General features: G+C 37.2%; 1 protein-coding gene across 3 annotated transcripts in view; it reads left to right on the top strand.

Annotated features, from left to right (window-relative positions):
• The window catches only part of TRIO (trio Rho guanine nucleotide exchange factor), a 247,613-nt gene that overhangs the window by 157,993 nt on the left and 73,977 nt on the right, over window positions 1–15,643 (top strand). For all 3 annotated transcript variants that reach the window (XM_074545600.1, XM_074545608.1, XM_074545618.1), the window contains exons 24-33: window positions 40–106; window positions 882–991; window positions 2,055–2,124; window positions 2,572–2,661; window positions 4,546–4,638; window positions 6,077–6,188; window positions 8,176–8,366; window positions 11,396–11,497; window positions 13,587–13,729; window positions 14,325–14,424. In XM_074545600.1, coding sequence (XP_074401701.1) covers window positions 40–106; window positions 882–991; window positions 2,055–2,124; window positions 2,572–2,661; window positions 4,546–4,638; window positions 6,077–6,188; window positions 8,176–8,366; window positions 11,396–11,497; window positions 13,587–13,729; window positions 14,325–14,424 — 1,078 coding nt within the window. The remainder of the gene's footprint in view (window positions 1–39; window positions 107–881; window positions 992–2,054; window positions 2,125–2,571; window positions 2,662–4,545; window positions 4,639–6,076; window positions 6,189–8,175; window positions 8,367–11,395; window positions 11,498–13,586; window positions 13,730–14,324; window positions 14,425–15,643) is intronic.

Here is a 15,643-nt window from a genome sequence, read left to right as displayed (position 1 = left end):
CCCACTGAGATTTGATTATTCTTTCTGTTGTCACCTAAGGTTCATTATGGCTGAGCTAATTCAGACAGAAAAGGCTTACGTAAGAGACCTCCGGGAATGCATGGATGTGAGTTTTCTTTTTTTCACTAATCTTTGAAGGCAGGATTCAATCCGCTGCTCTGTGGTTTTTTTCTGGTTTTAACAGCTGAGCATGATTGGTTTGGAATCATAGGATCAACTTAAGTATTCTTACTGCCATTAGGAAGAAACTTAGCATTACATCTGATAATAGCCAATTCAGAATTCACCCTATATGTTTTGCCTTTGTTAGTATGAATTTCAGTATTTGCTCCTTTCCCAATTCATAATCATGTGGGGAGTTTTTGTTTTAGAGAGAGGAGGGAAAAAGGAGGGGTTTACTTTATTTGCTTTGCTAGCAATAGGGGAGAGCTTGTGCTAATTCTCTTATTATCTGTATCACATGTTCTGCAACTAGCTGACTTTTTGAATAGAAATTCAGTGAGATTCCATGGAAAAGTGCCCAGTAATTGTTCTGCTGAATCAACTAATGTTCAGTGGTAGCTGTTGCACAAAGCATGAACTTCTAGACTGCAGACATGACCTTGATAAGGAATATCCTGAAGCATTAGAGGTTGTCAAGAACACTATGCATTTTAAATTATGAAGTCTCAGGACTATGTTAAATTGTCAGTTTTAGAACTTGTATTTCACTGTCAAAATCACAAGGTATATTTGACACAACAGGCACTGTCACAACTGGAGATGATGCTGCTGTATGATCTTTGCCTAGTTTCTAGTTTAATGCATACTTGCAGATACCTGGCTGTGTCTGTTGGGAGTTTATCATTGCTTTTCACACTTTTTTTTTTTTTTCTGGGCAGACATATCTATGGGAAATGACAAGTGGAGTTGAGGAGATCCCACCTGGTATTGTAAACAAAGAACACATTATCTTTGGAAACATGCAGGAAATTTATGAGTTCCACAATAAGTGAGTGACTTATCTTCCATTTCCATACTACTGTTAAATCCAAATGATGACCTGAGGGATTTCCTAGTGAAAATACTGTGTATTTCAATAATAAATGCTTTCCCATTAAAAACTTGAAAGATTTTCCTCTTGCATTGCTAAATTACTTTAGCGGTTCCTTTTTGCAGAGAGGTAGGTACACCATTAGAAATTATATTTTTCAGTCTCAGGCATCTTTCAGCATATAAGAGAATTTTGGATACACCAAAATTTTGTTGTAGGTTTATCAGTTGTTCTAAAGATATGAAAACCATTGAACTCAATAAAATACAAACAAAGCACAAGCATTAGGACTCTGTCATTGTTTCACAACCCTCATTCCCAATATCCAAGTGCAGCTGTTAGTGGGAAAGAGTAGGGCTCCCAGCTCTTTTTGGCTCTTGGCTTCTGTGGAGATCCTCCAGCATCATTACATTTACTGGAGTACAGAGCATAAAAGAGACTTGTCCACTCCATTTCTTCTGAATGGAGTGGTTCTTAGGGAGAATCTGTGTACAGAAGTCTTGCTTTGAATCTTCCTTCTTTGTTATTTCCTGGTTATGTACACATTTGTATTGGGTTATGATTCTTCTTAGTAATAAAATACACCTAGTATATTCCAGACCTCAATTTTAAAGTTCTTTGTATGCTTTGTGTTAACTTGAGAACTTGAGTATCCAAAAAGCAGTGTTTGGGGTTTTTTTAAATTGAGATGAAGGTTTTTCTTGAAACTGAAAACAGTAGGAAACCTTCTTGATAGAGAACAACAGCAATTACTAAATTTTTATGTATTCTTATGTATTAACTGCATGTCCACTGGTTCAATTTCTGATCTTCTCATCAGAATTTTTATTGAATTATATTTTATATTAGTACTTTTATTACACATTTTAATCTATTTGTTATCTTTATTTCCTTAGCTCACACATTCGGTATTACAGAAAATTTTCTAATAGCCTTTATCCACAGACAATAGATCTAAGCAATTTGCTGTAATGAACATGTTTCATAGGCCTTGTACTACTTGTTTCTTTTCTACCCACAGTATATTTCTCAAGGAGTTGGAAAAATATGAACAGTTACCAGAAGATGTTGGACATTGCTTTGTTACTTGGGTAATGAAGTCACACTTATATTTAGAAGTGGGGATAGGATGCATGACATGATGAATTCTTGCTCTCAGATCCCTTTTTGATTTGTAAAAGTACCTCTTCCTGCAAATTAAGTAAAATGTGTGTGTTTTTAACTGAGAAAACAATAATTAGGTCACTCCTGTCAGATGCCAGTCCTTAGCTGCTTTTGAAGTGTATGCAAGTGGCCTAAACCTGTGTGCAGATTTGGTTTGTCTTAACTCTAAATAACCTATTTTTATATACATTGCTGCTGTTTTCAGTCTTACTTGCCTGACGTGTATTTTTACACTGCCAGTTTGAGTGGAAATGTAATTCTGTACAGCTCAGTTTCTTGATAGGGAAGATAAGCTCTCTGATAATGGCGTAAAAACTTTGAGAGAGGAATGATGCTCTCTGATAACCTTTGTAAATTTGCATTTTGTTCTGCAGGCAGACAAATTCCAGATGTACGTTACCTACTGTAAAAATAAGCCAGATTCCACTCAGCTGATATTAGAACATGCAGGAGCATACTTTGATGTAAGTACATCATCTTAAAACCTAAAACACCTTGGCTCTTTGACTCATATTTGTGGTTCTGCTGATTTGTTAAGAAATGCAAGTTTCCTGTTAATAACGCTGCAATTTATTAAGCTGTCAGCTCAAGAAAATCAGTTCTGTATCTCACATGGTTACATTGCTCAGTTGGTGTTACAGAGCTGTCAAATCAGATGTGAAAAGCCGCTGTCAAATACCAGAGTGGTTCAGAACTGGAAGCAGGTTCTGGCAACAACAACCAAGACATGAATCTTCAGCTCACACAGGCACATCCTGCAAATCTTAGCATTTTGATGTGCTTAGTTTGCATTGTATGTAATCAAGATAGAAATGTTGGTTGAGTTTTGGAACGCTTTTAAATTGTAATTGCATGTAGTGGTAATTCAGTTCACTGCTGTTATTCAGAAGGGCTGAACCTCCTTATTCTGTCCCACGGTTCCATGGCCTACACGTGCAATATTCTATTCTGCATAGACTATCAAGAAAAATGTAGGTGTGTTAGAAGTTATAGGGAGGAATTTTGGCCACGGTGACTGAGCTTTGGTTGGACATGTATTAATAGATTATTCAATTAGAGTGCTATCTTTTTCCATTTTTTTCCCTACTAGCTGTATGATGACACCACAATTTTTTTTATGATGACACCACAATTTTTTTTAGAATTGTTTGTACAAGTAGAGGGAAGTAGAGGAAATCCCTGAAGCCCTTGAGGTTAATCTCAAAAGTCTAATCACTGAGGAAATGAGGTTTCTAAACATTGTAAGGCAAAGCCTTTGTGTTAAGCCTCTGTTAAGTTTTCAGTGTTTGAAGAAGAGCAGGTGAGTTACACAGAATCAGGTTGATATGACCAAAAAAATTCCAAGAAAAATTTAGGAAATACCATTTTAAAAAATAACACAGGGCTGTAATAAAATTACTAGAAATAAATTCTTGCCATCACCTCCTTTGATCTATCTGTTTTACCACTAGATCCAGAGCTCTTCATCCCCTAGTTCACCTAAAGTATATTAGGAGTGTGAAGACTTAATTCTGTGCACAGAGAACTTGAGCACTTCCACTGATGACACCACTGGTCCATGTGAAAATATCGTGTGTATCCCATTTGGGGAATTTCTGATACTGTAACCATGGTTTGATGACACATAGCTGTGGGGCATAACTCACTGTTTGAAATTGCTTGGTTGAAATAGATCCAATGCTATGATAAATGGCAGACCCTATCAGTGGAGTTCAGCCCTAGTCCGTACCTGAAATCTGTAATCATCCCAGTCAGCTCTCCGATAATTCTGGTTTCCACCTTTAGCTTCGTGGATGTTGTTTCTTTTTCTATTTGTAAGTGGCTGGTTTATTTTAAAGTGCTTGGTAGCCTCAGAAACTGTTACTCGGTGCTCCCTCTGGTGGGGGATGAGGCCATCTGTGGCTGTTGGCACTGAAATAGCAGGAGATGCTGAGAAACCTCTACCTCAGCCTTCCTGGCACTCCTGCCCCTTCCCAGCAACACTGGAATGTGAGGGTTTTTCCTCTCCTGCAAGTAGCAAAAGAAATACAGATCCTAATGTTTTTTAAAAAAGGTTTTGCCACACATTTTGTGTCTCTAATTGTTGCTCTTTGTATTTAGGTTTGTTGAAATGTTTCACAGGTGCTCTTGGAGGTAATCATCTTCTGTTTGTACCAAGTGAGCAGGCAGATGCACAGCATTACACATATTCATTGTGCTTGGAATATCTGATTATCCTGGTTTTTTGTTTTTTTTTTCCTGCTAAAATAGAATTTGTAGTTAATGTATATTATTTCATAATCCCTCAAAACGGTTTATATCTGAGTATTGGTGCTTACAGTCCTCAAATGTTTGTTTTTTCCATGTAGGAGATACAGCAACGACATGGACTGGCCAACTCTATCTCCTCTTACCTTATCAAGCCTGTCCAAAGGATAACAAAATACCAGCTTCTTTTAAAGGTCAGTATTAATTCAGAGCTCTTCCTCTGATTCTGCTGGTCATAAGAAGGCAAAGCTCTTGCTAAAATCAGGAGGTTGTTCTACTCTACTCTCTAAGACTCCGGCATCCTGGGCAGCCACAAATGCTGCTGCAAAATTTCAACTGAAAATGAAAGAAGGCATAAATAAGCAGCTTTTTGTCCAGATTTCTGTAAACCAAAAAAAAATATTCATGAATACTGATGTTTACTTAGAAAATATAATTTGCATTTGCAGGGTAAAAAAGTAATTCATGACTATAGGACTGTATAACCATTTTTGTATTGTTTTCTACACCAGATTTTGGTAAGACATTAGCTATGCTGGTGATATTAAATACTGTAAAGTAGATATTTATATATAAAACTGCAATACAGATATCTATGAGGCATTTAAATATCTGTGTGTATTGGTAAATATTTACACATAGTGATTGTACCTGTAGAGCTGTTGCACAAAGAGTTTTTATTTGTAATATTGCCTGGAAATGTCCAGTAAATAGCAGCTAAAAATAGAGCCTAAAACTTGAATGATAAATGAAACATTTTACAGTTCTGGAAGTTTCACTTGTTTTTCCAAATGATATTGAAGCTGCTCCTCTTCTGTGCCTCTGAGAGATACTAAAGTTACTCTCACTGTTCTGTGCAGTTGTCATGCAAAATTTAGGTGGAATCATGTAGTGTTTTGCTGTGATAGTGGTATTGGCAGTTGAATAAAAGTACTGTAATGATCATAATATTAGAAATCACATGGCTTTTTCTTTAAAAAGAGGAAAAGGAATTTAACCTGAGGGAATGAATTAAGTGGGCTTTTTGAATAACAGAAGTAACATAATATGCCCTTTTGGTTATGTAACCTACATTTTATCTTGATACTGTTCAAATGCTTGAAAGCTGCCAGGAAATTTGAATACCAGCTGAGACACTGTTACATTAAATCTGTGGGATGTTGAATGGCCAGAGAACTGTATGCCCTAAATTCTGCTACAACACTTCAGCATGTTCAATTCTCTAACTTCTGTCCATTAGTTAATGCTAGTTTGTATTGAAAAGTTTTGCCTGTAGGTTGCTTTTAACTGTATGAACACAGAATAGTCATTCATGGAATACTTAGAATAAAACAATGTAATCTTTATCAGGAGTTGTACAGAGCAGGTGTTTGGTGCAGTGGAGCAATGACTGACATGTGAGGTGGGAAGGCTCCTTTTGTGCTGCCCTGCTTTCCCCCATCTTCATGACTTGGCAGCTGCATTGTTCTGGGCCTTGATGTAGCACAGCATCTGATAACTGTGTCAAGAAGTTCAAAAATATTTTATGGGTCAAAAATGAATTTTGGTTTGTTAGAACTACTCTTTGGTTGTCTGTCATATTAGTGTAAAAACAAATTATAGAGAGTCATTTTGTCTCTTTGTCTTTTGCAGGAGCTGCTCACGTGCTGTGAAGAAGGTAAAGGTGAGATTAAGGATGGCCTGGAGGTGATGCTTAGTGTGCCAAAGCGAGCCAATGATGCCATGCACCTCAGCATGCTGGAAGGTAGGATTCAAGCTGCCTTTCCAATTCATTGTGTGCTGCAGATGAACTTTGTTTTGTGAACATGTTCTTTTCTCAGGGTTTGTATTTTTCATACCATTTTGGCAGGGCTATATGAGATGAAAATTTATTTAGGAAAATTTATTTAGGAAAATAAGTCAGCTGCTAGAGTTTTAGTAGTTCTTGAAGTGTTCTTTCACCTTGATCTATAGTTGTGGCACTGCAGATTTGAAAAACCTGTAGGCTAATGAGGTAGTCCACTACTCACCCAAAATGCAATAGGTGACTGGTCAGATAGGCTGGCTTTGGCTGCATTCTCCAACCTAACCTTCTTTGTATGCGGCTCATAAGTGTATTATCGGTGATTTTGCTGATTTATGTATGAAATAATTGTCTCCAAGAAGTTTGCCTTTTTCACATCTGTTTGCTGCCTGTTCCATAACAGACTTCTGGTTGAAATCTATCTTCTGGCAGTAAAATGTCAGCATAAGCCAATTTAGCCCTAGCCTAAGCCAGCATAATCATGTTCATGGCAGACAGTGGAGGTTGGATGTAATGCATCTATGTGCTTAGAACAACTTCGTGCCAAAGTCTGTTTTGCAATTGGCACGTTATCATTTATAATGGTGCAATCATACATTTAGTAATAAAAGTGTTTTTCTTGGGTGTTTAAATTTTTGGAGAAAAAAAAGCAGGGCCCTCTTACCCTATAGTTGCTGAATAAATACTTCTAAATGCTTCTAATCAATATTCCTTTTCTTCTCCTCTGCCTTCTGGGAGTAGTGTGAAGCTTGTTGTGGAATTTTCAGTATTGTGCTAGATACTGTAAAATTTGCCTTGGTTTGACATGTGATCCTTGATTTTATAAATGCTCCAAATCACCTCTATTCCTTGATTTTAAACAGTAAGGATGTCAGTCAGTTTACAGGAACACTTCCAAATGCTTGTTCAGGAGGTGGTCTTAGTATAAAGGCTGACCAGCTTTGTTAATCATCTTTTGACACTGGGAATGTGACTCTGGAGAATATCCTAATCTTTTACATAAGTTGGTTTTACAACAAATCGTGCGTGCATTGTTGAGTCATCCCATGTTGGACAAATATAGTGAGTGAGCACATTTCCTCTTTATGTCTCCGGAGGATTTTGAATGAACATCCTGGCGGAACTTGCCTCTGATCCTCTCCATACTCTTGCCCTGTTCAGAGTATGAGAACTGGCAAGCAGTATCTATTTAAAATACATTTTGATACCACTCAGAAGAGTATGGTTGACGGTCCTCCAACTCTAAAGCTGTGTATTAAACTGGGTGAATATGTTACCATTATAATGGAAGTAAAATTGTTGGTATTCTCAATCTTCATCTTTTTTTCATTATGTCTCAATACAAATGATCCAGCTGGTAATTACTGTAATGTGGATCAATTTTGGCATGACCAATGGTAGGCTGATTGTATGCCAACAGCTCCAAGCTGCCTTGTTTCTCCATCCCCAGTTGGAACACATTTCTGTGCTCATTGCCCACATGGTAGAGAAGGTATACCTCCAGAAAAGGTGGCATTTGGGAGCTTGCCACTCTCAGAAGAACCTGATGTTGCTCTGTGTCTTTGCAAGTTGCTTTGTACAGTGGCAAGTGCTTTGTACAGTGGCAGAAAGCTCATAAGAGAAATCATTTTCATCACAGAAGAGGTTACCAGAAGCTGACAAATGACAGATTTGTCATTTGTTGGTAAAATACTGCCAGAAGAGTTGATAAAGTTCTTAACAGTTGGATGTCTAAATTTAGAAGTGCATTTGAGCTGCAGTTACATTTAGTATATTGCAGTGTGAAAATCAAGTCTTGTTCTCAGTATTGTTTTCTTGGAATCTCATCTTTTGGAAGTTTTGTCAGGGAGAAAAAAATCATATAGTTTAATGAACAGAAGCTGTGCTTCTTATGGTACTTATATTACCAAGTTTTCATGGTGAATCTTTCCTTTCGCTCTGTTTTTAGGCTTTGATGAAAATATAGAATCTCAGGGAGAGCTCATCCTTCAAGAATCCTTCCAAGTGTGGGACCCAAAAACTCTGATTCGAAAGGGAAGAGAGAGGCACCTTTTCCTTTTTGAGATGTCCTTGGTTTTCAGTAAAGAAGTGAAGGACTCAAGTGGAAGGAGCAAGTACATTTACAAGAGCAAACTTTTTGTAAGTATGGAACAACTGATCATATTTACAAAACTGTCCAGATTAGACTTTAACTAAGCTCAGGTGATTGAAGTGTGTCTGAAAAACTTGAACAACTGTAACAGAGCACTGCAAGAAAGCCTTGGAATGTATAGACTGAACCTTTAAAGTTTGGTGCTTTGTCTTGCTCTTGAGGAGAAAGGATAGGCTCAAAGCAGCTACTGAGGGGTACGTGTCAGCCTTGGTGTGTCAGGTCAAATGAAAATCAACATTGGGCTAGACTGGTTTTGTCTTAATTGTGTGCTGATTGCAGATTCTTTAACACTTATTTGTATAAAGCAGAAGTATGGAAGGAGTTGATGAGTTGCCTTCAACTTTCTTGTTTGCTATTGCTGTTAAGGATTCGTTTTAGTGGATATTCTACATCTACTGATTGGGGAAGGCAAGAACTTTGTTTTGGAAAAGTTTATTCCATAATGTTTGCTGAGACCAGTAGTCTTACAATAAAATTCCACATATAGAATTATAGTGCTTATGGTCTACTGGAAGGATGTAAAGGTGGAAATGTTTTTTTCCCATCTAAGGAAAAAAAAACCCTAAAAAGAAAAAAATCAACCCCAAAACCTCCACTCTTGCTTTCTTTATCTCTAGAATGCATACTTTACACAATGTGACTCTGGAATTCACATCCTTACCTTCCTATCTTGTTGGATGACTTGGGTGAGAGCAGTATTCACACTCCATAAATTTAGGTAGCCAAGTGGCAAGACAGTCTCCCATGGCTTGCTCTGCGCCTATCAAAGGCAAGATTAGCTTTTATATAGCTAAAATAGTTCAGAGCAAGTACTTAAAATTACTTCCCTTCTCAGAACTACACTCTAGAAAACATTATTCTTGTATTGATCCTATTGGGATATATAACTAAGTCTAGATGATATAAATGCTGAGTCTTTTCCCTGTGCTTCTGTTCCTTTTCTTTCATTCATTCCCACTTCCCACTTCTGTGTCTAAACTGGTAAAACAGGTTGGTGAAAAAAAAACCCTCTTTTTTTCCATATCTTTGGTTGCATATTCTGTCATTTCATTTCCAACATTTGCTTTCCTTCCTGATACTAAATAGCTAGCAGGTAACACTGCTGCAACTGTTTGTTGATCACACCTTTCTTTGCTGCTCTTAAAAACTCAAAATTAAAAAAATGCTGGTGTATTGGAGAATATTAATAGCTGCCAAGGGATTATATGGGAGAGGTGACAAAACTGAAAAATCAGTCCTGTTCAATTGTCATGTCAGTTCCTCCAACAGGAATTTAATAGTAGCCTTAGGTCTTAGAGAAGCTGATGGAAATCTTGAAGACTCTCATTGTACCTCAGTTTTTAAAATATAAGGATTCTTTTTGTTGTCATATTCTATCTGGCAAGATATCCTGTAGTGCATCTTTATAATATAGCAGCTCTTATAGTTTGATCTTTAGAAAAGGCATGTATTGAAAGCATGCATTGATTTGAGCTAAAGATCCTTCTTGTATGCTATCCTGTGACTTCTGGAAGGTGGCTTTTTGAGGTGCTTCTCTTTGCTTTGTGCATAATGAACGTCAGGGTTACCCCAGCACAGGATACTCAATGGCATGATATAGAGATATAGATATCCATAGATGTATATATAAATATATATATATATATAGATGTATGTATGTGTGTGTGTATATATATATATGTGTGTGTGTGTGTATATACAGATATATGTATGTATGTATGTATGTATATAAAAACACATATAGGCAGAAGGTGTTAATGAACTCCTTTGGCAAGAGATTAAGTGTCCAGGAGCAAATGCCTAAGGAGGGCTGTGGGAAAAAAGGCAAGCAGGCGCTACTTGGACAGAACACTCTCCCAGTCACCAGGAACTGGCTGTTTGGGAGCTTCCTCACCTCAGTGTGGTTTCCATGCATCCAGTAACCCACAATCTGTTTCTGTTCTGTGAGTCTGTCCTGGAGAGCCACATGCAGACTTAGCATCCTTTGCAGAGAGCTGTGTTGCTCAACTGCCTGTTGGGCAAAGACAGTTGTGTGTGGAAGGGTAGATGTTGGGATGGGATTATTTTAGAAGAAAAAAAAAACTAAAAAGCTTTCACCCACCAACACCAAAGAAAGAGCCCAAGTTGGCATTGAAATGAGACAAGAAAAAAAGTACTTTTACTCAGGTATTGAGTATCCAGCATCTCATGTGTTGAGGTCTGTGCTAATGATGATGTGTATGAGGGGGAAAATACAGCTTCTAATCATGTGAGAATACTTAGCAGCTGTTGGAGAGTGAGGGTTCTTTTAGTCTGAGCTCTATTTCTTAGTTTGTAATTTTTTTTGGAATAGAGCCTGTATGAATTGTTTAAAGTGGAAGCCAATTCATATGAGTGAGATGTTCCAGTTAGAAAGTGAAAACATTTTGGATGATAATTAGCCATTAAGGTCTGACATTAGAACATTCCCAAAGACTGATTGTTCATGTAGTTGTCTCACAAAATTCTCCAGGGAAACTGCATTTCTGAATTATTTCAACTGTTTCAGAGGGAAGGAAACACTAGGAAAGGCTCATTTGATAAAACAGAATCCAGCATTTTAGAAGATAGCAAGAGAATTCTTAAGTATATCTTACCTGAGAGGGAGCATAAAAATTAGTAAATAGTGAGTGTTCTCCAATGGAAATGAACAGGGAGAGGAGCCAAAACTTATTTTTTGCCAAGCATCATCTTTAGAAGTATAAGCGTTTTCCTGTCAAGTCCAAAAACTAAAATCAGTAATTCATTTTTGGGATTGTAAGTGTTATTGTTTATTGTCACTTTATAGAAAAGATTGTTAAACTTGCAATTCTTACTTTTTTGAAGAGACCTCACACTGCCACCAGAATAAAGGATTCTCTCTAGCCTTATTAGTTAGCCTTAAGCTTCTGAAAATCCCTTTAAATAGTAGTGCTCAATTTTGTAGATTATTAGCATGCCTTTGTTTGCTTCTGAGGAAAAATTCTGTGTGGTCCTAACAATTTTTTCTTAATTCCAGACTTCTGAATTGGGTGTCACAGAACATGTAGAAGGAGACCCCTGCAAGTTTGCTCTGTGGGTTGGAAGGACACCAACTTCAGACAACAAAATTGTTCTCAAGGTAATTTTAGCAGATGTGCTTTTAGTCTATAGCAAGTCTTGTAGTTGTTGTTATTTGTTGGGAAAGTAAGGAATGATTTCCTGCCTTGGGAGGGACAGCTGCTGACAAACAGTTTTCTTTGGGATTGCAGCAGTGGTGGTGTGTATATATCTAACTCATGTGGCCTGAGAGCAGAGGGGAATCTTTGCAGCCTGCTGAAGCATTAGACAAACCTGCTTTCAGAAATCATGGTGGGGAGAGGTTTGATCCTATGGGCTTCCATAAGCTTGAAGACTTCAGCAATCAGCTGACAGGGAGCTGGTGTCACTAAGAAATGATTGCATCAGTGTTACCTTCCACACTCAAGTCATCGCTGCTTGTTGGCCATGCTGTTTTTCATGACTCATATTTTTATGCAGAAAACAAACACTGCAAAATATTTTTATGGCTTTCTGTGGGCTGCAAGTTTTTCTGAAGCTACTTGCTTTGGATAAAAGTGCATGTAATTCCTAGAAGTTTTTTGTCTGGGCAAGTTACAGGTGTCAGCAGGGCTCTTTGCCTAGCTAGAAGAATGGCTAAATCAATATTTTCTGTGATTATGGTATGTAACCTGGGATTCCTTCTCAACTGAAGAGCCTGTTTTGTAAATACCATAAGCAGCTAATGGGTAATCCTTCATGTTTTGAGGAGCTCTTTTGAGCTGAAACAAAGTTCATATTCCCATTTATAGATTAACGTACCTACTATTAAACTTGTTTGTGATTTCACATATATGCATAGCAAATACTCAATGATGTCACTTAAAAATGGCCTCTCCAATTCACATGTCACACTCTTCCTTGTGAATTACAGGCTAACAAAAGCTTACATTAGCTTTCTGGCAGCAGTGAAGGAATGCAAGGAAATTAAGTGTAACATTAATGCATACTAGATTTTCTTTCAGTTTTTAATGTTCCCATAATTTCAGAGACAATGCTTTGCAGCTTGAAATGATCCTCCCAGGGCAGAACAGAATAAAAGCTTGTAATTATGGATTCTTTACATAAGATCACTTTAAGGTGTTTCTGTTCCATGATTTACTTAGTGCATATGATATTTACAAAACTTTTATGATACATCAAGCTCTTCCACAATTTTGTGGACTTTGTTTGTTCGCTTTTGAAGGCTGGAAACAAGCACTTCCTTACCTCATTGATATTAGAGGTAAATTCCATGAAAAACTAAATAAATGATTCTTTTAAAAGGTCATGTTTAGCTTCCTTTCCTAAATGTTTTTGTTTGTAAAAGAAAACAAAATTCTTTTTCCTACCTGTCCATCTGTTCCTGCAATTTTCTTCATCCCTTTAGAATTCCTGGTTATTATATATTTATAATAGATTAAATATTTATAATATATTTGAAGCCAGTTATTTCAGGAGACAGCAATTAAGAGAAGTAGTATATAATTAAGCAAAGTATATATAATAATTTCTTTAGCTCTGAAATAATATTTATATTTATTAGCATTTCAGGTGCAGGGTTAAATTGGGCTAAGCAATCAGATTACAAGTTGGGCAGGGTATCAAGTAATTTCTGGAGTATTTAAAATAATAGATATGTTGCAGGCAGTAATTAGAATACAATCCCTAAATTAGCTTTCTGCCTCAGGATATGTATCAAAAAGTGGGAAGAGTAATACATGAAATGTGTTGCAGTAAAAGTTAACTTCTTTGCCAGTAATAGTAGGTTATTATTCTTCCAAGTTAGAATTGACCTAAAATGTAGGATGAGTTTAAATTATCAGTATTCAAGATGTTATTACTGGAATTCATCTCATTCACATGAGATGCATACAGGGCTTTAGTCATCAAGTTAAAAAAGAAAACTCTGAATTAAGGTTAAAATGTTTATAAAATACCAATATTAATAATGTTGAGAGGTGTAAAGTAATGTGGGGGATTCAAAACAAGACAGCTAGAATTTCCTTTTCTCTGTTCAGGTTTTTCAGAAATTTTTCACAAAGTCATTCTTTATGCGTTCCTCTTTGTGTTTATTAGCTGTGACTGTATGTGTGGATCTACTCAGCCATAATGGTCCTTTGTGGGGGTTTTGTTTCTTTTGCATATCAAAGGCATCCAGTATAGAGAATAAACAGGACTGGATCAAACACATCCGGGAAGTGATACAAGAAAGGACTATTCATCTGAAAGGAGCATTGAAAGAGCCCATCCACATTCCCAAAACTGCACCAACAACAAAACAGAAAGGAAGAAGGTAAGTAGTATTTCAAATAATCAGAGATCTCTAAGTGTACAACAGTGCTCTTTCCTCTGTACTGTTGAATTTTGAATGCTTTTAAGTGAATTGGACAAAAGCAAGAGTCATTTTGTCCACTTTTATCTTATCATTAATTTACAGTTTCCTGCAGTGCTGAATTTGTTGAGATTTCTGCTCTGAACAGTCCCTAGCTTGTATAAATGAGCCATTACAGAAGGGGATTTGGAACAGGATAGCTGTACATTTTAGATTTTTGCAATTCTGCATTTGTTATTCAGGTCCTTCGTTTTTCTTCTATGAAGCTTGAAATGTGTCACCAACTGTCCTCCTCACTAGCTTTGGCTAAGTAACTGGGCAAGTGTGTTTCCATATTTCTGGCTCACTGGTTGTTGCCTTAATTCCACAGGATGTATACCTTGCAAATTAATCTCTTCTCTTACAGCAGAGAAGTAAGAGAGTATTAAGTACTGAGTATTTGATTCTTGCATCACTGAATTTGGTGTCTGCTGCCACACTGGGAGTGTCTCACTTCCTTAACTAGCATGTTACAAACACAGTGGCACTCTTGTAATGAGACCTGAATTCTTTGCAGGGATGGCGAGGACCTGGACAGTCAGGGAGATGGCAGCAGCCAGCCTGATACTATTTCAATTGCCTCACGAACCTCCCAGAACACGCTAGACAGTGATAAGGTAAGTTTCCTGGACATTGCTCTGTGCTGAGAGCAGATGGTTTGTCCCTTAGTGTGAATTAGCACCCAAGATCAGTCCTTAGTACCTTCAGAGAAGAGGCATGGATATCCTGTCTCTTAAAAATAGCTGTCGGCACTAGAGAAAATACCTTGATGCCAGGATCATGAAGAGATTATTTGTTCCAATTTGAAACCATTTTGGTCCCCTCTGTTCTACAGTTTTCTCAAAGGTTTGACCCATTTTAAAATGAAAGTTTTATTTTCCATAAAATTTGATAGCAATGCACAGAATTTTTCTTGATGTTAATCTCAGCCTTCCTGAAAGCATACCATCTGCTTTTCATGTTGGCTTGAGGCTGGTGATCACCACAGATTTACTGTTGTAAAGGAAAAGTACTCTCCAGTGTTTATGGGTTAGGGAGTAGGTTTTCACTTTCTGCATGAAAGCTGATGGAATTGTCCAGAAGTAACCCTCCAAACTGTCATTTTGTACTAGTGCTGGTGTTTCTTTTCCTCCATCTCTGCCTGTAGATTCTGGCTGGGCTGTACCATAAGGATACACAGCCAGAGTTTCCCCTGGGTGGAAGCAAGATGAGTGTCAAAAGAATAAAAAAGTTTCCAAAATGTGTGTGTTACTTGGAATTGAAACAAGTTTTTTTGGCAAGTAAGAAGTGTTAGGACCCTGGAGGGAGGTAGAGATGGATAATAAAAGTTTATCAAACAGAAGAATGCATTAAAACACTGACGATGCCTACCAAACTACTTTAAAGCTTGGCTAGGGATTTCTAGTCAGTTACCTCCTTGGGTAAAATTGTTCTGATGAGCCATTCAAACTATGCAGATAAATAACCAGTATTCTTCAGGGTAGCTAAATTAATAGGTTCTCAGAATAATATTTATACCACTTCCATCATCACCTAAACTCAGTGAGTTTTCTCTATTTTCACATGTTGCTCAAACTCTGTGGTTTGATTTTTCCATATAGAGAAGCAGACAGGAGGAGGAAAATATTAGGTGCTTAGGTTGCTCTTGTGTTTGTCAAGAACAGCCTATGTTTTGACTCTGTGCATTTGTACTGAGGTTGGTCTGTAGTTTTGGTAGTGGCTTCTTCTAAAGATGCCTGTGAGAAGAGCAGTTGGTTAGAGGAAGAACTTTTTTTGATGACTTTTGTTTTGCTCTTATTCTTAGCATTCTTACTTTACTATTTAGGGGTTTAAAAA

The sequence above is a fragment of the Zonotrichia albicollis genome, chromosome 1 (genome assembly GCF_047830755.1).
Source record: "Zonotrichia albicollis isolate bZonAlb1 chromosome 1, bZonAlb1.hap1, whole genome shotgun sequence".
Taxonomy (NCBI): Eukaryota; Metazoa; Chordata; class Aves; order Passeriformes; family Passerellidae; genus Zonotrichia; species Zonotrichia albicollis.
The sequence above is the reverse complement of the archived record's forward strand: the minus strand, read 5'-3'. Positions and strand labels throughout refer to the sequence as shown.